Source organism: Stenella coeruleoalba, assembly GCF_951394435.1.
Source record: "Stenella coeruleoalba genome assembly, chromosome: 16".
Lineage (NCBI taxonomy): Eukaryota > Metazoa > Chordata > Mammalia > Artiodactyla > Delphinidae > Stenella > Stenella coeruleoalba.
Window position 1 is genome coordinate 38,712,103 of NC_137162.1, and position 22,025 is coordinate 38,734,127.

A 22,025-nucleotide genomic window follows, 5' to 3' on the forward strand; every position below is an offset into this window, starting at 1 on the left:
TGCTATCACTGATATGTGGAATCTAAAATATGATACAAATGAAATTATTTACAAAAGAGAAACATACAGAGATAGAAAATAAACTTTTGGTTACTAAAGGGGAGAGTGGGGAGGGAATAAATTAGGAGTTTGTGATTAGCAGATACAAACTACTGTATAGAAAATAGATAAACAACAGGGTCCTACTGTTGCACAGGGAACTATATTCAGTATCTTGTAATAAGCTATAATAACCTATAATGGAAAAGAATATGAAAAAAGTATATAACTGAATCACTGTACACCAGAAACTAACATGACATTGTAAATCAACTATTTCAAGAGGTAAAATAAAATTTAAAAATGGTTATTTTTGACAGTGTTGTCTATTTATATAGTTGCTTTTTAGGGAGGGGACCTACTGACCTCCTCACTCTTTCATGTCAGAAATGTCTGTTCTATACCACTACTGTTTGAATTGGCACATTATATTTGTAGTGGGGTTGTCTCTCATAGTGAAGGTGAGTGTGACTAAGCAGGAAATTGTGATGGTAAGAAGAAAAATCAAGGACAAGAACGCTTTTAAGGGTTAGGAAAATTTGGCTAACTGGATACAAATTTTATTTTTTTAAGTGAACCATGATATTGGCTGCAGGGCTGATTGCTCTATATAAAGAATATACTGATTTTTGCAGAAAATTCTAATTGTTGTTGAAACATTTTGCTAACCATTGGTGAGACTGGCTAATTTGATAATCTCACTGGTGAAAATGAAGAAAATTAGAAAAAATAAATTAATGCTAGTTATTCAGGGGAGTTAACAGTAAAGTAAATAATTGAACAGCACATCTCAGTTTAGATGGTCATCATTGATTATGAATCCATGGACTGTTTTTATTAAAAAATGTTTTTAATTGGGCTAGGTCTTAGAGGATGAATAAGAGTTCACAGAGCCTGTCAAGACATACCACCTCTAGGTATATGGACTATAGAGGGCCTAAGGTGGAGCAGCAGTGGGAAATTACCTGTAAAAGGCCTTGTGTGCCATAGTAAGTCATGTGAAGACTTACTTGTTTGTTGGTTTGTTATTTTAAAAAATATTTTTATTGATGTATTATTAACATACAATAAACTACATATTTAAAGTGTACAGTTTGGTAAATCTTCACTATTAAGGCCATTTACTTCTTTTTGAATGATATTTAGTTTCTGTATCTCAAGGAATTTGTCCATTTCATTTCATCTAAGTTATTTGAATTTGCAGGTGTAAAGTCATTGCCAATTTTTCCTTATTATCTTTTACATATCTATAGAATCTGTATTGATGTCCCCTGTTTTATTCCTGGTACTGATAATCTGAGCCTTCTGTTTGATTTTTATCTCTTGATCATTCTGGCCAGTGGTTTTATTCCATTGATATTTTTCTGGTCTTTGTGTTACTGTCATATATTTTACTTTTATATGATTTATCACCTCCATCATGGATTTTTGTTATTTTTAAACAGTAGATTATTTTTAAAGAGACTTAAATAATAAGAGAAAAATATTATATTAACTCACAAATTAACAACTGACCCTTCATTTCTTTTTGTAGATCCAAATTTCCATTTAGTGTCATTTTCTGTTTGCTTGAAGGACATCTTTTAACATTTTTCTTTCTTCTTTTATATGTTTGAAAATGTCTTTATTTTACTTTCATTTTCATTTTTAAGAATATTTTTACTGTTTATGGAATTCTTGGTTAGCAGTTTTTTTCTTTTAAGACCTTAAGATTTTGCTGTACTGTCTTCTGGTTTGCATTGTTTTCAGTGGGAAAAAAAATCTGCTGTCATCCTTATGTATGTTCTACTCTGTGTAATGTGTCTTCTTTTTCCTCTTGTTTTTAGAATTTTTTTCTTTTTATTTCTAGTTTCCAGCAATTTGATTTTAAGGATCCTTGATGTCATTTTTTTTTATGTTTCTTGTGCTTGGAGTTCATTGAGCTTCTTGGATTTGTGGGCTTAGAGTTTTCAGCAAATTTGGAGAATTTTGGCCATTATTTATTCATTATTTTTTTCTGAATTTCTTCCGCTCTTCTATCCTTTGGGAACTCCAATTACCTATATATTAGGCGGCTTGAAGTTGTTCCACAGCTCACTGCTGCTCTGGTCATTTTTTTTCAGTCTTTTCCCCTTTTGAATTCTGTATGGTTTTTATTGCTGTGTCTTCAAATTCAGTAATCTTTTCTTCTCCAGTGTTTAATTTGATAATTCCATCTAGTGTATTTTCTTTATAGATACTGTAGTTTTCATCTCTAGGGGTTTGGATTAGGTCATTTTAAATAAAAATCTTCCACATGTTTACTTAACATGTTCATTCTTTCTGCTAGATTTTTGAACACACAGAATAGTTATAAGAACTGTTTTAGTGTCCTTGTCTACTAATTCTATCATCTAATTCATTTATGGGTCAGTTTTGATTGAGAGTTTTCTCATTATGAGAAGAGCTTTTCTTTCCTTTGTATGCTTGATAATTTAGATGTCAGACATTGTGAATTTTTATCTTGTTAGGTGTTAGATGTTCTCCTATTCCTGTAAATATTTTTGAACTTTGTTTTGGGGTGTTATTGAATTATTTGGGAAGAGTTTGATTTGGGTGGGTCTTCGTAAGTTTTTAGATAGAGCTGCTTTTATTCTAGGGAAAATCTCTCCACCATGCACTTAAGGTAGAATTATTTTGAATTATGAGTTTTCCCATCTGGCTGGTGGGAACAGGAACTTTTCACAGTTCTCTATGAGCCTGGGATTTTCTCTCTGTTTCTTTTAAATGATTCTTTTCCTAGGTTCAGGTACTTTCCTTACATGCATGCAGAGTTGAAGGGAGCCTTCTGCAAATCTCCAGAGTTCTCTCTCTGTGTACCTCTCCTTTCTATGGTCCTCTGTTTTCTCTGTTACTCTACCCTATGAACTCAAGACCACTTGGTTGTCTTGGACTCCCACATCTATTCCTTAACTTACATAGACTGCCTAGCATTGCTTGATTCTGCCTCCTTATGCTGTGGCCTGTAAACTCTCTGAAGGCATAAACTGAGGCAATTGTAGGGCTCATCTTTTTCATTTTCTGTCACTCAAGGATCACTGTTTTCATACCTACTGTCTTTAAAACCATTCTTTAATACATATTTGTCCAGTTTTTTTAGTTATGTCAGGAGAAAAGTTAAATACACACCTTGTCAATCCATCTTGTATCTTTTATATGTAAGTGTATGTGCAAGTATAAGTCATCTGAATAAACCACATTCACAGAAAGATATACAAGATGAAAAGGCAGAGGGCTATGTACCAGATGAAGGAACAAGATAAAACCCCAGAAAAACAACTAAATGAACTGGAGATAGGCAGCCTTCCAGAAAAAGAATTCAGAATAATGATAGTGAAGATGATACAGGACCTCGGAAAAAGAATGGAGGTAAACATCAAGAAGATGCAAGAAATGTTTAACAAAGATCTAGCATATTTAAAGAACAAACAAACAGAGATGAACAATACAATAACTGAAATGAAAACTACACTTGAAGGAATCAATAGCAGAATAACTGAAGCAGAAGAACGTATAAGTGACCTGGAAGACAGAATGGTGGAATTTACTGCTGCGGAACAGAATAAAGAAAAAAGAATGAAAAGAAATGAAGACAGCCTAAGAGACTTCTGGGACAACATTCAACTCACCAACATTTGCATTATAGGGGTCGCAGAAGGAGAAGAGAGAGAGGAAAGGACTTGAGAAAATATTTGAAGAAATTATAGTCGAAAATTTCCCTAAAATGGGAAAGGAAATAGCCACCCAAGTCCAGGAAGCCCAGAGCGTCCCATACAGGATAAACCCAAGGAGAAACACACCGAGACACATAGTAATCAAATTGGCAAAAATTAAAGACAAAGAAAAATTATTGAAAGCAGCAAGGGCCAAACAACAAATTGTATACAAGGGAACTCCCATAAGGTTAACAGCTGATTTCTCAGCAGAAACTCTACAAGCCAGAAGGGATTGGCATGGTATACTTAAAGTGATGAAAGGGAAGAACATACAACCAAGATTACTCTACCCACCAAGGATCTCATTCAGATTCGTTGGAGAAATCAAAAGCTTTACAGACAAGCAAAAGCTAAGAGAATTCAGCACCACCAAACCAGCTCTACAACAAATGCTAAAGGAACTTCTTTAAGTGGGAAACACAAGAGAAGAAAACGACCTACAAAAACCAACCCAAAACACTTAAGAAAATGGTCACAGGAACATACATATCGATAACTACCCAAATGTGAATGGATTAAATGCTCCAACCAAAAGACACAGGCTTGCTAAATGGATACAAAAACAAGACCCATATATATGCTGTCTACAAGAGACCCACTTCAGACCTAGGGACACATTCAGACTGAAAGTGAGGGGAGGGAAAAAGATATTCCATGCAAATGGAAATCAAAACAAAGTTGGAGTAGCAATACTCATATCAGATAAAATAGACTTTAAAATAAAGAATGTTACAAGAGACAAGGAAGAACACTACATAATGATCAAGGGATCAATCCAAGCAGAAGATATAGCAATTATGACTATATATGCACCCAACATAGGAGCACCTCAATACATAAGGCAACTGATAACAGCTATAAAAGAGGAAATCAACAGTAACACAATAATAGTGAGGGACTTTAACACCTCACTTACACCAATGGACAGATCATCCAAAATGAAAATAAATAAGGAAACACAAGCTTTAAATGACACAATAGACCAGATAGATTTAATTGATATTTATAGGACATTCCATCCAAAAACAGCAGATTACACTTTCTTCTCAGGTGTGCATAGAACATTCTCCAGGAGAGATCACATCATGGGTCACAAATCAAGCCTCAGTAATTTTAAGGAAATTGAAATCATATAACGCATCTTTTCTGACCACAATGCTATGAGATTAGAAATCAATTACAGGAAAAAAAACGTAAAAAACAGAAACACCTGGAAGCTAAACAATACGTTAGTAAATAACCAAGAGATCACTGAAGAAATCAAAGAGGAAATCAAAGAGTACCTAGAGGCAAATGACAATGAAAACACGATGGTCCAAAACCTATGGGATGCAGCAAAATCAGTTCTAAGAGGGAAGTTTATAGCAATACAAGCCTACCTCAAGAAACAAGAAAAATCCCAAATAAACAACCTAACCTTACACCTAGAGGAACTAGAGAAATAAGAACAAACAAAACTCAAAGTTAGCAGAAGGAAAGAAATCATAAATATCAGAGCAGAAATAAAAGAACTAGAAACAAAGAAAACAATAACAAAGATCCATAAAACTAAAAGTTGGTTCTTTGAGAAGATAAACAAAACTGATAAACCATTAGCCAGACTCATCAAGAAAAAGAGGGAGAGGATTCAGGTCAATAAAATTAGAAATGAAAAAGAAGTTACAACAGACACCACAGAAATAAAAGGCATCCTAAGAGACTACTACAAGCACCTCTATGCCAATAAAATGGACAACCTGGAAGAAATGGACAAATTCTTAGAGAAGTATAACCTTCCAAGACTGAACCAGGAAGAAATAGAAAATATGAACAGACCAATCACAAGAAATTAAATTGAAACTGAATAAAAATCTTCCAGCAAACAAAAGTCCAGGACCAGATGGCTTCACAGGTGAATTCTATCAAACATTTAGAGAAGAGCTAACATGCATCCTCCTCAAACTCCTCCAAAATATTGCAGAGGAAGGAACACTCCCAAACTCATTCTATGAGGCCACCATCACCCTGATATCAAAACCAGAAAAAGATACTACAAAAAAACAAAATTACAGACCGATATCACTCATGAATATAGATGCAAAAATCCTCAACAAAATACTATCAAACAGAATCCAACAACACATTAAAAGGATCATACACCATGACCAAGTGGGATTTATCCCAGGGATGCAAGGATTCTTCAATATATGCAAATCAATCAGTGTGATATACCATATTAACAAATTGAAGAAGAAAAACCATATGATCATCTCAATAGATGCAGAAAGAGCTTTTGAGAAGATTCAACACCCATTTATGATAAAAACTCTACAGAAAGTGGGCATAGAGAGGACCACCTCAACATAATAAAGGCCATATATGACAAGCCCACAGCAAACATCATTCTCAATGGTGAAAAACTGAAAGCATTTCCTCTAAGATCAGGAACAACACAAGGATGTCCACTCTCACCACTGTTATTCAATGTATTTTTGAAAGTCCTAGCCACAGCAGTCAGAGAAGTAAAAGAAATAAAAGGAATCCAAGTTGGAAAAGAAGAAGTAAAACTGTCACTGTTTGCAGATGACATGATACTATACATAGAGAATCCTAAAGATGCCACTAGAAAACTACTAGAGCTAATCAATGAAGTTGGTAAAGTTGCAGGATACAAAATTAATGCACAGAAATCTCTTGTATTCCTATACACTAATGATGAAAAATCTGAAAGAGAAATTAAGGAAACACTCCCATTTACCACTGCAACAAAAAGAATAAAATACCTAGGAATAAACCTACCTAGGGAGACAAAAGACCTGTATGCAGAAAACTATAAGACATTGATGAAAGAAATTAAAGATGATACCAACAGATGGAGAGATATACCATGTTCTTGGATTGGAAGACTCAATATTGTGAAAATGACTGTACTACCCAAAGCAATCTACAGATTCAATGCAATCCCTATCAAATTACCAGTAGCATTTTTTACAGAACTAGAACAAAAAGTCTTAAAATTTGTATGGAGCACAAAAGACCCCGAATAGCCAAAGCAGTCTTGAGGGGAAAAAATGGAGCTGGAGGAATCAGGCTCCCTGACTTCAGACTATACTACAAAGCTACCGTAATCAAGACAATATGGTACTGGCACAAAAACAGAAATACAGATCAGTGGAACAGGATAGAAAGCCCAGAGATAAACCCACACACCTATGGTCAACTAATCTATGACAAAGGAGGTAAGGATATACAATGGAGAAAAGACAGTCTCTTCAATAAGTGGTGCTGAGACAACTGGACAGCTACATGTAAAAGAATGCAATTAGAACACTCCATAACACCATACACAAAAATAAACTCAAAATGGATTCGAGACCTAAATGTAAGACCGGACACTATAAAACTCTTAAAACATAGGAAGAACACTCTTTGATATAAATCACAGCAAGATCGTTTTTGATCCACCTCCTAGAGTAATGGAAATAAAAACAAAAATAAACAAATGGGACCTAATGAAACTTCAAAGCTTTTGCACAGCAAAGGAAACCATAAACAAGACGAAAAGACAACCCTCAGAATGGGAGAAAATATTTCCCAACGAATCAACGGACAAAGGATTAATCTGCAAAATATATAAAGAGTTCATGCAACTCAATATTAAAAAACACAACCCAGTCCAAAAATGGGCAGAAGACCTAAATAGACATTTCCCAAAGAAGACATACAGATGGCCAAGAAGCACATGAAAAGCTGCTCAACATCACTAATTATTAGAGAAATGCAAATCAAAACTACAATGAGATATCACCTCACACCAGTTAGAATGGGCATCATCAGAAAATGTACAAACAACAAATGCTGCAGAGGGTGTGTACAAAAGGGAACCCTCTTGTACTCTTGGTGGGAGTGCAAATTGATACAGCCACTGTGGAGAACAGTATGGAGGTTCCTTATAAAACTAAAAATAGAATTACCATATGATCCAGCAATCCCACTACTGGGCATATACCAGAGAAAACCATAATTCAAAAAGACACATGCACTCCAGTGTTCATTGCAGCAATATTTACAATAGCCAGGTCATGGAAGAAACCTAAATGCCCATGGACAAATGAATGGATGAAGAAGATGTGGTACATACATACAATGGAGTATTACTGAGCCATGAAAAGGGACGAAGTTGGGTCATTTGTAGAGACATAGATGGATATAGAGACTGTCATACAGAGTGAAGTAAGTTAGAAAGAAAAACAAATATTGCATATTAATGTCTATTTGTGGAATCTAGAAAAATGGTACAGATGAACCAGTTTTCAGGGCAGAAATTGAGACACAGATGTAGAGAACAAACGTATGGACACCAAGGGGGGAAAGCGGCGGGGTGGGGGGTGGTGTGATGAATTGGGAGATTGGGATTGACATGTATACACTGATGTATATAAAATGGACGACTAATAAGAACCTGCTGTATAAAAAGAAAAAAGAATAACAACAATAAAGTATAAGTCATCCATGGAAAGTTTTGGCTTTCCTTATTTAATTCAGTCCATTTCCTAGATGTGTATGGGAGGGAGATGTAAGAAGTTATCCAAGGCTGAAGAAGCCATTTTAATGTGCTGTCACTAATTTGAACTATAGCTCTAAATCTTCACCTATATCTGAATCTACCAAAAGCAAATCCATTGGCCCAAAATTCTGAAGTAATTTGTTGCCCCCAAATTCCTGTGTCCATTGTTACAAGTGTATTTTCTCTAATATTCTCAGAAGACAACTTCACTTGATTAAACAGAATACAATCTCTACAGGTACCCAAACTCCTAGAAACATTTCATAAATAATGGCCCAAATGTGAGCATGGCAAAAAGTACTTTTATTAGAAGTCATAAAATGAGTTTTTATTTTCAGGGAGAAGTTGTTGAAGTTACATTTGTAGGTGCTAACCCGAAGAATTCAGCAGAGAACAAGGTAAGCATCATTGATTCTTTTTACAAATTTAAGTCCACTTTTTAGCCTTTCATTTACTTAAGTATCCCTACAGAGCTTAACAAAATAAAGGTAAAATGTTCCAACTTGCTTTTCATCTTATTTTGTAGGTGTGAGAAAATTTTCAGTGGGAACAGTTAACGTAGAGTTGAGTCTGGGAAAAAAGCCCACAGGAAACATTTAACCGGTTCTACTTACGATCACATATAGCACGATGCATAGAGAATGGCATTGTCTCTTGAGATGATGAAGATTTGAATACAGTTCCTATTTCCATATTCTAATTTTAAAACTCTATTGAATTTGGTAAAATAATCCTAAGGCCAGTGTGACATGTATCTTTGTCTCCTCTCCTCTTCTCCTGCACTCCTGACTCTGGTCCTGCTCTGCTGTTGTGGAATGATCATGGATCCCTGGGTGGACGCTCTACTGGCTTGGAGCCCTGGCCCATGCACTTTACTTTTTCTTGCATTGGCCATTTCCCTAGTTTTTGCTACTGGCACTAATACGGTATTTATTTATTAATCTTGAAAAATGACACAAGAAATACAGATCCCAGGTAAAAACAGACAGTATAGAAGTGCTTAAAATAGAATGTGAAAATACCTCTCTTTTCATAAACATTTTTAGAGGTAATCACTGTTGACAGTTTGTTACATATCATTTCATAGTTTTTTGTCATGTATTTATATATGTATATATGATAAAGTATATATAATATATCTATGAATAAAGTAAAGTAATTTTACTCCTCTGTAACTTCCTTGGAATGTTCATATGACTACACAAGCAATAACCAGACACATTCTAGTTGTAAAAATTCAAACAACAAAGAAATATATAGAGGAAAAAGAAAGTGGGTTTATGAAAGTGATTTCAAGGTCAGATTTTTTAATAGGGTGGAGAATGCATTCACTTTATCTATGAGCCATTCTTCCCAGAGCCCACTGTCACTTATAATCCAAAATACCTTTCTTCCAAATAAGCCTTCCCATCTCTGTTTATTAAAATATGGTTATTCCTTTGATAAAAATTGTGACAATATGACATTTTCAAATATGATATTGGGGAAATTTTTTCTACCGCTTGGGTAGTCAACATGCACATGTTTGAAATAACCTCTCTAGGCAGTCAAGTCATGCCAGAATATTTACATGTTTACAACATTACTTTCTAAAGATATTAAAGTGCTGTAGCAAGACTGCAGGATTAGCTGTAATCTGACATCCTTAGGGTAGAGAAATACTATCATCATTATTGCCATGGAGAAACAGGAGACTAAACTGCTTAAAGCGCTATAATGAGAATAGAATTAATTTCTAAGAATGTTTTGGGACTTGGCATAAAACAATTTCTGATGCCCTTTATTATTAGTAATCATCACTTCCTCACCACTATTTATTGAATGCTTACTCTTTGCAGGTATGACGCTAAAGTTTTACACACATCATCACATGAATCTAATTTAATCCTCCCTACTGCCCAATGAGTTATGTTTTATTATCCCTGTTTTACAGGTGAATAAACTGAGGCTTAGAGAGATTAATTAACCTGTATGAACTAATTATGTATCTGGAAAAGATTAAGGTTGGGAGGCGGGGAGAGGATGGTCACATAGTTCACACATTCAGCATCCTAGCCTTGTCCTCTGATCTGCACTCTAGACCTATACACTGGGTCCTACTCCACCCTATCTCCTACTCCATTGAAGGCCTTCCCAGTGTCACTCTGCCCTAAATGGCCACGAACAGTTCTCTTTGAGAGTCACTGTGGTTATGAAAACTTTTTTTTATTGAATATAATCCATTAGGTGAGTAATTGAAGAATTTTAAATAATCCCATGGCCCAGCTATAAGCAGGTGATCCATTCAGCATTTATTTGAACACCTGTAAATTACAGGGCTGTGATGGACAAAGGTAAATTAGACAAAAGTCCTGCCCTTAAGGGCCATAATCTAAAGATTTTTAAGAAAAATTGGAGATTTATGGCCTTTGTATATTTTAATTTATTATGTTATTTAAATATATGCTTTATTTGAAGCTGAATTCTTGGCCTAAAACAAATTACTATAATTTTCCACCGATGTGGAAATTTTTATTTTCCACTGGGAAAATAAAATCTGCTTATGATGTGGGTTTCTAGGAATCCATTATGACAAAATATAAGGGTCGCTTATAGCACCCTAGGAGTAGGAAGATTTATGCATCCTTTTCAATTCTTTCACTAAGGCAGGTATATTTACTAATAATTCATTTACCTGGAGATGAAAAGATGAGGAAATTTTCCCATTTTCCCTCCTAAATCTTGAGGTGAATAGAGAAGGTCTTGGAATACAGATCAGTAAACATGTCATGAAACTGTTTGCTGCCTTTTCTAAATCTTGTTTTATTTCATCTCTTCTTTGCCCTAATTTCCAAAATTTGCTCTCAGCGCTAAAATTATGCTTCATTCAGCTTTCTAAAGAAAAGCCGTGCTTTTTAATAGACTGGATGAATTAACACTCTGAAGACATTGCATAGAATGTTAGAGGAACACCTAAGGATTTGGATGAAATTCTAATACACGTTCATATCAGATATTGGGAGGTTAGCAATGGTCAACAAAGGGGAGTATGGGGTATGTACAATGTACAAACACGTTTCTTCTGTGACTATGCAGTGTCTGATCAGTTATGTTAATTGCATTTCAGACCCATCAGACCTTCCTCACTGTGGAGAAATACGAGGCCACATCAGCAACATGGAAGATAGTGCATAATGATGCCTCCTGGGAGACTCGGTGAGCACGTTTATTGAATATTTTGTTTTTCAAGCCCTGAAATGAGTTGGTTAGTCATGCAGAGAAGACAAATGGGAAGACTGGCTCAGTACATGATATTAATGATACCAAATTCCCCAGGAGCCTTCTGGCCATATTTAGTTGATTTATTAGATTTCATTTTGATCCTCTTTTTCTACAGAACAATGTGGTGTGTGCTTCTGTAAGATTAGATGCTAATGAGGTTATGACCTCAATTCTTATAAACATCTGTTAGTTTTGTCTTTTTCCATGGTCACAGACATTACCCCTAAGAGCTGGTTAGCCTTCCTGCAAAGTGGTTGAAAGGGGTGCTGGGTGAAGGTGTTGAGATGGCTCTGTAGAGCCCAACATTCCTTCTGGGAAAATAATGAGTCCATACCTACCATGTATTGCATGTTTGTATATGGTCAATGATTCTTCATTTGAATTACTAAAACACAAGAAGCTTGAGTGTTTAATTCTTACTGACCCAAGGAGGAAAGGAATGTGCTTATGGAGTTCCCTCAGAGAAACATCTCTCTGTGCTTTTTGTTATCAAATACCTGAGCTGAATAGATAATGTGAAGATTTGAAAATATATTTGAAGTAAGAAAATGTTTCCGTTCCTAACTCTGTAAACTTCATACCACAGGACAGTAGCATGGACATGGGCAAAATTTTTGGCAATTTGTGTCTAATTCAAATCACTTCAAGCTAAGTGACTATTTGTATGTTGGTTTGGTTCCCATGGTTAACTGAAAATAGAGATTTGACCTTGTTGTGGCCTATTTGATAGCCATTCAAAAATATGGGCATAATGTTTCTTCTGATCTTTAGGACTCTAGGGTATAGGTAATCTTTAAACAAGTAATACATACATATTTATTGCTAAAATAAAGTTATACAGATGACAAAAAAGGATGATTTGTTTTCAAGAGCCCACAATCAGAATAGCATTCAACACGGAGGATATGTGTAGTGTTCAGCCTTGTTCAACAGCAGCAGTATCACCAGCTATTTACTGAAAGCACTGGACCTGTCACTGAGGAAACATAGGATGCTGAGCACACCCTCTCTGCCCAGGGGATTTGCCCTCCACATAACTGAGAGTATCAGTTAGTTAGCCCATGGTACCTTGCTGTATCTAGAAGAGTAGCTGAACTTCCTGCCATGGTCTACAAGGACCAATGTGATCTGACTCCATCTGTTTCTATCATCTCAGCCACTCTTCTACAGTTCACTCTGCCCTGATCCTACTCACCTGTGTCCTGTTCCTTGGATGTACCAAGTCTGCTCCTGCTTCAGATACTTTGCATTCTCTCTTCCTTATTCCTAGAATATTCTTCCTCTAGATGTGTGTGGGTTCAGTTTAAATGACATCTCCTTAGGGCTCCCTCTGTCTTACTTCTTCATTTCACTTATAAATTTTAAAATTATTTGTTGGTTTACTTGTTTATTGCTTTCTTCCTATCTCTGCCCTAGTAGAACATAAACTCCATGAAACTTTGGACCACGTCTGTCTCACTCACTATGGTATTCTCAGTACCTCCAGCATAGAGTCTGGCACATGAGCTAATGAAATATATATTTTGAACAAATGAATCTAGATGCAAAAAGAAGTGTCAAGTTGAAGCAGAGGATGGCAAGGGCGAAAAGGATGCTATAGCAGTTTTAAAGCAGGGGACATCCTGTGTTCTGAATATCAGGTGAGGCTACCTGGGATGGATGGAATTTAAGTAGCTAGGTAGAACAAGTGAAGATATTTCTACAAATGGCTGTTTCTTAAAGGTCTGCTTCTAGGAAGTATTTACTGTTTTGTTCATTGCTATACTCTCAATATCTAGCATAGTGCCTTGCTTATGGTAGGTACTCCCTTCCTATTCATTGAATGAATAATCATACACTTTTCTAATCACACATTTTTAAGAGTAAAATTGGGTTTGTTTGTTTGTTTCCTGCCAACAGTTTCTATTGGCACAAGGGATTACGGGGTCATAGCAATGCAACGATACAATGGCATATTCCAGATACTGCCCAACCTGGAACCTACAGAATAAGATACTTTGGACACAATCGGAAAAAGAACGTTCTCAAGCCCGCTGTCATACTTCCGTTTGAAAGCACTCCCTCCACTTTTGATGTTGTAACCACTTGGTGAAAAGTTGACAAAGATAAAAAAGTTGATAAAGAGCAGCTGTACTCTGTATGATTTAAATAATCAATTTCATGTGAATGTAACCTATTATGATGACTTCAATAATTGTCCTTGTTTGGGAACAGATAGTTTACTGCTAATGGGACAGGTGTGTGTGTGTGTGTGTGTGTGTGTGTCTGTCTGTCTGTCTGTGTGTGTGTGTGTGTGTGAGAGAGAGAGAGAGAGAGAGAGAGAGACGTGTGTATGTGTCCCATTTACCTTTGCTCTAGTAGATTTTACATCATGGTCTGCTGCCTAAAGCATGATTTCCCTTGGGGCCCTGTGGTTGTTTAAAGAAACAGTTCCCCTCAATATGAAACCTCTGAAATGTTAGTGAGAGTGGTTAAAGATGTGTGAACAATGTTTAAACTATTTATTTATAGAATTATGGAATGATAGCACTTAAAAAGTTTAAAGAGGTCATCTAGTTGGATCCTTCATTTTACAGATGGGAAAATGAAGTTTTATGGATTTAAGATTAGCATAAGGCTAGAACCTTGTCCCTCAGTCACATTTTAAAAATATTATATAAACATTGACCATAAATGTATAAGCCCAGTTAGAGAAAATTAGCATGCCAGTTTTTCTATACTGAGTGTAGCTTTTCAAAGCAGCCACCCTGGAGTTGATATGGCTGATCCAGAGTTTTGTTGATGTTCAAATCATTTCTGGAATTGCCTTCAGAGCCCAATTATGAGGAAGTCAGACTTGTAATATTTTGGTCATGCCTTGTGTTTCCCTAGGTGCCCTTATCCCACTGAATTGTGTCCCGTATTCCCAAGACTTGTTCTAAGTGATTTTTGATTGTTTCACTAATCAAATTCACCCCAAACCCACAAAGTTTTGCTCTTAGTGTAGATACTAAAATGAAAAAAGAATGAAATTAGAACACTCCCTAACATCATATACAAAAATAAACTCAAAATGGATTAAAGACCTAAATGTAAGGCCAGACAGTATAAAACTCTTAGAGGAAAACATAGGCAGAACACTCTATGACATAAATCACAGCAAGATCCTTTTTAACCCACCTCCTACAGAAATGGAAATAAAAACAAAAATAAACAAATGGGACCTAATGAGACGTCAAAGCTTTTGCACAGCAAAGGAAATCATAAACAAGACAAAAAGACAACCCTCAGAATGGGAGAAAATATTTGCAAACAAAGCAACTGACAAAGGATTAATCCCCAAAATATACAAGCAGCTTATGCAGCTCAAAATCAAAAAAACAAGTAACCCAAACCAAAAATGGGCAGAAGACCTAAATAGACATTTCTCCAAAGAAGATATACAGATTGCCAACAAACACATGAAAGGATGCTCAACATCACTAATCATTAGAGAAATGCAAATCAAAACTACAATGAGGTATCACCTCACACTGGTCAGAATGACCATCATCAAAAAATCTACAAACAATAAATGCTGGAGAGGCTGTAAAGAAGAGGGAACCCTCTTGCACTGTTGGTGGGAATGTAAATTGATACAGCCACTATGAGGAAGAGTATGGAGGTTCCTTAAAAAACTAAAAATAGAACTACCACATGACCCAGCAATCCCACTACTGGGCATATACCCAGAGAAAACCATAATTCAAATAGAGTCATGTACCACAATATTCATTGCAGCACTATTTACAATAGCCAGGACATGGAAGCAACCTAAGTGTCCATAGACAGATGAATGGATGAAGAAGATGTGGCACATATATACAATGGAATATTACTCAGCCATTAAAAAATGAAATTAAGTTATTTGTAGTGAGGTGGATGGACGTAGAGTCTGTCATACAGAGTGAAGTAAGTCAGAAAGAGAAAAATAAATACTGTATGCTAACACATATATATGGAATCTAAAAAAGAAAAAGAAAATGGTTCTGACAAACCTAGGGGCAGGACAGGAATAAAGACACAGACGTAGAGAATGGACTTGAGGACACAGGGATGGGGAAGGGTAAGCTGGGATGAAGTGAGAGAGTGGCATGGATATACATACACTACCAAATGTAAAATAGATAGCTGGTGGGAAGCAGGTACATCTCACAGGGAGATCACCTCAGTGCTTTGTGACCAAAGCACTTTGTGACCAAAGAGGGGTGGGATAGGGAGCGTGGGAGGGAGATGCAAGAGGGAGGGGATATGGGGATAAATGTATACATATATACACTGATTCACTTTGTTATAAAGCAGAAACTAACACAACATTGTAAAGCAATTATACTCCAATAAAGATATTTTAAAAAAATTAAGTGGAATTCTAGAACTGAAAAATGAAATATCTGTATTTTTTAAATTTTCCCTGTATGGCTTTTGTCCATATTTCTATTGGGTGGATAGTCATTTTCTTATTTATAGAAACTTTTTAAACTTTAAGGAAATTAGCCTATTGTCTGTTGTATGTGTTGCAAAATTTTTGTTGTTGTTTGCCTTCTGACTTTGTTTACAGTTTTTCCATGCAGCAATTTAAAATTTTTATTTAGTTGAATTTAAAAATTTTTATGGAAAAAAAAAAGTGATACTGGCTTTAAACGGAGTCCTCAGAGGAGAGGCTCTGAATTCATTTATCTGTCATTTCTTATTCACTCACTCACTCACTCACTCATGGACCCGTTCAATCATAGAATATTTATTAAGGCTTACTCTCCTACCCAGCAATGCACTAGTGCGGCTCTGACAATTAGTGAGATCATATTTAGGATAAATGTATGTGTCAAAAGGTGACTGTTTTTTTTTTTTTTTTTTTGCGGTACGCGGACCTCTCACTGTTGTGGCCTCTCCCGTTGCAGAGCACAGGCTCCAGACTCGCAGGCTCAGCGGCCATGGCTCACGGGCCCAGCCGCTCCGCGGCATGTGGGATCTTCCTGGACTGGGGCACAAACCCGTGTCCCCTGCATCGGCAGGCAGACTCTCAACCACTGCGCCACCAGGGAAGCCCAAGGTGACTGTTTTAAAGGAGAAAATATTCAATTCAATGTATAAATTTTGCAGAGGCATTGAAAAATCAGTAACCTTCAAGTCACATCTTGTATATCGCCTATGTTGGGTACTCTAATTTGGGGATAAATAGGCTCCAGACAACTTGGAGAAAGCTGTTCTGAAAGTTATTTTGGGGTATTGTGAAATACCCAGTCTCATATCTGAAAGAATGAGATATGACAGTCTGACATCGATTGCCTCAAAGTATTAATTGCATTTAAAATTATCCAAGTTAACTAGGAGCTCCCAGTCTGCAAAATAAATTTCCAAAAACTGAGTCATGCTTTTGTATGTGTGTAAAAGCTTTAGCATTTTGGGGAAAAATCAACTTTTAGTTTAAAAAATCTTTCAAGTTTGAAAATAATACTGATATTAATAATAATATTTGCATCCATTTAGGTAAGACTTAAACATGCTATATTGTATTATTAGAATGAACCTGGAACATATTTTGATGAATCAGTACTCTAGAGGCTGTTTCTGTGCAGGTTAACTGCTGGAGGATTAACTGATTAGGATTTCAATGGGTGGTGATCATTTTTCCTAATGATACCATACTTTTTAGGATAAAAGTTCAAAGGGCTAAAAGAGCAGGTGCTTCTGAAAGTAGTTGATCCCAGAAAGACCAATTATATTAGAACCTATGACAATATTTTTAAAAGTGTTTCTTATGACTCAGAAGAGGTTTTGAATTATTTTCTATCCCCTCCATGCCTCCCATTGAAGCTTTTCTCAACCGGCCTGTGATTCCCTATTATTTACTTGCCGCTATGCCAAGGCAACCATTGTCTTACCTACTGCTGATCCTTCGGCACCCCACCCTCTGCCACCAGTGCTATTGGCCCCATATAACCCACAGAAACCTGTTTTCTCACTGCCTGCCATCTCTTCCAACTGATAAAGTTCCATTTCTGCAGTTTGCCTGTAAAAATAAGACCAGATCTCCACATCATAAATACTATGGTTATTCACTTGAGCATAAAAGAACAGCACATAGAAGCTGATCTCATCTGTTAAGATAAAAACAGATCCAATCTCTGTGGTTCTGAGTGGCTCATTGGAGCCAAAGCACGTGGAGAAAACTGAAATTGGTGGAGAATGTATAAAAGGGGGTTCGGTGGGTGGGAGAATTCTTTTGGAGAAGATTTTGTTTCTCATGTCAAAGTGTCTGTGTTTTATTTGCTGTACTCTGTCTACTCTGGTTTTAAGGATGCTATGACTTCAAAAAGTACTGAATGATCCACCTCTATTTTTCAATGAGTATTATGTAAAGTGTCAGTATTCAATAGAATGTTTAAAAAATTAATAATTACACTTGGGAGCTTATTTTCTAATGAGAGGCATAGACAAATGAGCCATTCTTTCTTTTTAAGAGATGGAACAAATGGTGGTAGATTACGTATAAATCAGGTTGGAAAGTGATATAAATGACCTCTGTAAGTAATCACCCAAACATAAGGGATGTTTGGATGACAGGACTTGCTTTCTGTATTGCAAAATGTGGGCATTCATTTCAGCAAATTTATATTGAGCACTTACATACTTTTTGGCAGGCATTATACTAAGCCCTAAAGATATAATAATGATGAAGGCACCATAAGTTCTTATCATCAAAACACTTGGAGTTTAATGGAAAAAGCAATTCTGTGCGGAGTGGCCCACGCTACTACAGTAGTCTAGGGTGTTAGAGATGGCACCGTAGATGGTCTTGGGGATATTGCAGTAGGTTTCCTGGAAGAAGTAACATCTAAGTTAAGACCTGAAGGATATTAGCTAGGAGAAAGGTAATGGGGTGTGTTTGTGTTTGTGTGTGTGTGTGTGTGTGTGTACTTGCATGTGTGTAAGAGAAGTAGACTATTCCAGGTAGAGGGAATATCAAGTAGTTTATCAAGGCTGTAGTTAAAGTGCAAGGGAGGAGTGGTCAGAGATGTAGCACTGAACTTTGCTTTCATAAATAGCAATTTGGTTTTATGTTTGTATTAGCATTTTTCCTCCTTGAGACTCTTCACTTATGACACAAATTGTGCTTGAATGTATTTTCCCTTTGCTATACTAGTAAAAGACATATTTTATAACCAAGGAAACTGATTTTGGTTCTCAGTCTCCAGTGATATTGGGTTTCACCCTTCTGTCTTCATGGGCTGTAAACCTGTCTCTTGGAGTTGAATTTAAGATACTTCTTTGCTTCTGTACATTTCATGTTTTCAAATCTTGAGTTCCTTTTGCTTTTTTATACCTGCTGAGTTGTCAAATACAGCCAATGAAGATTACTCTCTTCCTTTGGATGGATTCCAGAGTTCTATAAGTACTTACAAGTATTGGGTTAGCCACAAAGTTCATTCAGGTTTTTCTGTAAGATGGTATGGAAAAGCCCAAACGAACTTTTTAGCCAATCCAATACTAAACAATTGACCCACCCACATAAATTTCAAAGTACTTTGGCATGCATCATTTCCTGTCTGTATTTTGTTGTTGTTGTTGTTGTTGTTTTCTGGCTGTGTTTCAAGATAATAAGCAAACTAGAAGCTTGGGGTATTGGCTCAACACTAGTTAGAGGAGAACAGGCAATGTACCACCCCACTACTTGCCTGGGTCTGTGATAGTACCTGATAGTCAAATCATCCCTTGACAGCTTACTCTCAGATGGTTAACTGAAGAGAAAATAAACTTTCACCTCATCTTTCACTGTTACATTTCATTGTTAGAACAGATGAAACATGCTATATTCTAACTGCTATACTGATTATGACCCCCATGAGGGCTATAATTTAGGCCTTTTCTTCTGCTGTGGCTAGAACAAATATCAACATATTTGTATGAAATCAGAAAGCAGATTTTTACTAGCTCACCTGGAGAAAATGGTATGGTGACCTATTTCTATTTTTTGACTCTCTGGCTGTTATGGATTGAATTGTGTTCCCCAAAAAGGTATGCTGAGTCCTCAACCCCAGTACCTCAGAATTTGGAAATAGGATCATTGCAGATGTAATCAGTTAAGAGGAGTAGGACTCTAACTGAGAGTACTCTACTGGAGTAGAATATGTCCCTAATCCAAAATGACTGGTACCTTTCTAAAAAGAATGCCTTGTAAAGAGACGTACACAGGAGACTACAATGTGAACACGAAGGTGGAGACCAGAGTGCTGTGTCCATAAGCCAAGGAATGCCAAAGATTGCCAGTAAACCATCAGAATCAAGGAAAGAGGTACGGAACAGATTTCTCTCACAGCCCTGGGAACAAACCAACCCTGGTGACTATTCAGTCTTGGACTTGTAGCCCCTAGAACCATGAGGCAATAAATATCTGTTGTTTAAGCCACCCATTGTGTGCTCTTTAGTTCTGGCAGTCCTAGGAAACAAATACACTGGCCAATGGATTAATTTCCACCCCTTAGGCACCTAGCCAAAATAGACTCCTGGGAGCCTCCCAGTTTAGAGGACTACGTCCTTTATTCTCCTGGATAATATGGTCACTTTTTGGCAACTGGTCTCATCTATCATTGATTGCCTATGAGTGTCATCTATCACTGTCAAAGACTAGTAAATTCTGAAACTAACTTACATATAATAAAAAGCCAAATGAATCAGCTATGATGTAGCTCTAACTAAAAATTTATGGAGAATAAACATTCTATAATTTGGGAATTGATCTTTTATGGGTTGTGGGTAAGACTGAATATCTACTATATATATTTATAAGATGACAGAATGAGGACACATATAGTTATGCATGTTTATTCTCAGTTCCTATTGAACTGAGTTGGTTTTTTCCTCTCAAATTTATTATGCAAGTATTATAAGCTCAGCAGCGAATAGGTGACAGGTCAGTGTAGTGTCCATATTTCTGTTTACATGGAGGCAAAGCTAGAAAGGAATCATGATATACTTCAAGAATTTGTGTCAATTTTAGATTAAGGTAGAATATGGTTGTATTCACGTTGTAGACGGTTATTGCAAAAAGTAGTAACTGAGTTTTTTCTCTCTATGGGTGATTCACTTCTTGTTTAAATAAATGAATATTTAAACATGAAATTAAAAATGAATGTTTTTATTCATTAAAAATATTTTTTTAATGAAAAGTGAATATTTCTATTTCAAGACATGTTTTTATGATAAGAGAATGCTTTCAAGACTATTGAAGAGAAAGCTTCCCATTTTTGGAGGGCATTTTATTTTCTTTGGATTAACCAAGTAGCATCTCAATGCCCATTTTTAGCATAAAATTTATTGGGGTCCTGTGGGAAATATGTTTCCTTCTGGTGGGGACTGTGAAACCCACACAGTAAAGTCCGATAATCTTCTCCCATAGGGATCATCCTCCCTGTGCCTCCACCGTGATTCCAAGGTTAGACTATCACTGAATTTCTTGAGGTCTTAAAAAAAACTTTTATGGAAAATTTGAAACATATAAACACAGAAGGAGACTAGTACAACAATACCCCATATACTCCTTCATCTAGCTTCAGATATTATAAACAGTTTGCCAATCTCATTTCATCTATCCCTTCACATTTTCTGGGGTGGGGATGGGTTCAAGCTGTACTATTTCCCTTTTAAATACTTTATTATATTTCTTTAACAGGAAAAGATATTTTTCTTTTACTCAACCACAAGGTCAATCTCATATCTAACAAAATGAACAATAACTCCTTAATTTCGCATACTATTCAGTCTATGGTCAAATTTTCCTGATTGTTCTAAAAAATGCCTTACAGAGGGTTTGTTTATTAAGGGTCCAAACAAGTTTGGTATATGGCATTTAGTTTACTTACCTCTTATGTTGCTCTTAATATGTAACATTTCTCCCCATACTACCTCCTCTGCATGCTGTTTGTTTAATAAATAAACCGTGGTGCTTGTCTAACATATTTTTCCCATATTCTGACCTTTTGCTTTCTCATGGTGTGTTTTAACTTTTTTGTCTATCCTTGCTATTTCCTATAAACAATAGATAGATCTAAAAGGTTGGTTAGATTCAAGTTAATTTTTTTTCTTTTGGCAAGAATACTTCCTTGATAGGACTGTTTTATGAAATAAGAGATACATAATGTCTGGTTGTCCCATTTATGTTTGGATTGACATGACATTCGAGAGTTGTCAGCCTGATCCATCCATCTTAAAAGTCCCTGTCAACCTTTAGTCTTTGGTTTTCACAGCCATGGATGTGTTAATTAGATCCATTATTTCTTTAGGGATTACAAAATATTAATTTTATTTTTTATCTTTACTGGGGTATAATTGACAAAATTGTAATATATTAAAAGTGTACAATAAGATGCTTTTACATATGTATATATTGTGAAAGAATTTTCACCATTGTATTAATTATATCCATCACC

At 36.0% G+C, this 22,025-nt stretch overlaps 1 protein-coding gene across 2 annotated transcripts in view; it reads left to right on the forward strand.

The window, feature by feature from the left end:
* ASAH2 (N-acylsphingosine amidohydrolase 2) overlaps window positions 1-21,303 on the forward strand; it is an 87,783-nt gene extending 66,480 nt beyond the window's left edge. For both annotated transcript variants that reach the window (XM_079900924.1, XM_079900923.1), the window contains 3 exons: window positions 8,658-8,717; window positions 11,426-11,514; window positions 16,497-21,303. In XM_079900924.1, the coding sequence (XP_079757050.1) occupies window positions 8,658-8,717; window positions 11,426-11,514; window positions 16,497-16,689 (342 nt within the window). In that variant the 3' untranslated portion in view covers window positions 16,690-21,303. The remainder of the gene's footprint in view (window positions 1-8,657; window positions 8,718-11,425; window positions 11,515-16,496) is intronic.
* Window positions 21,304-22,025: the final 722 nt, after the last annotated feature.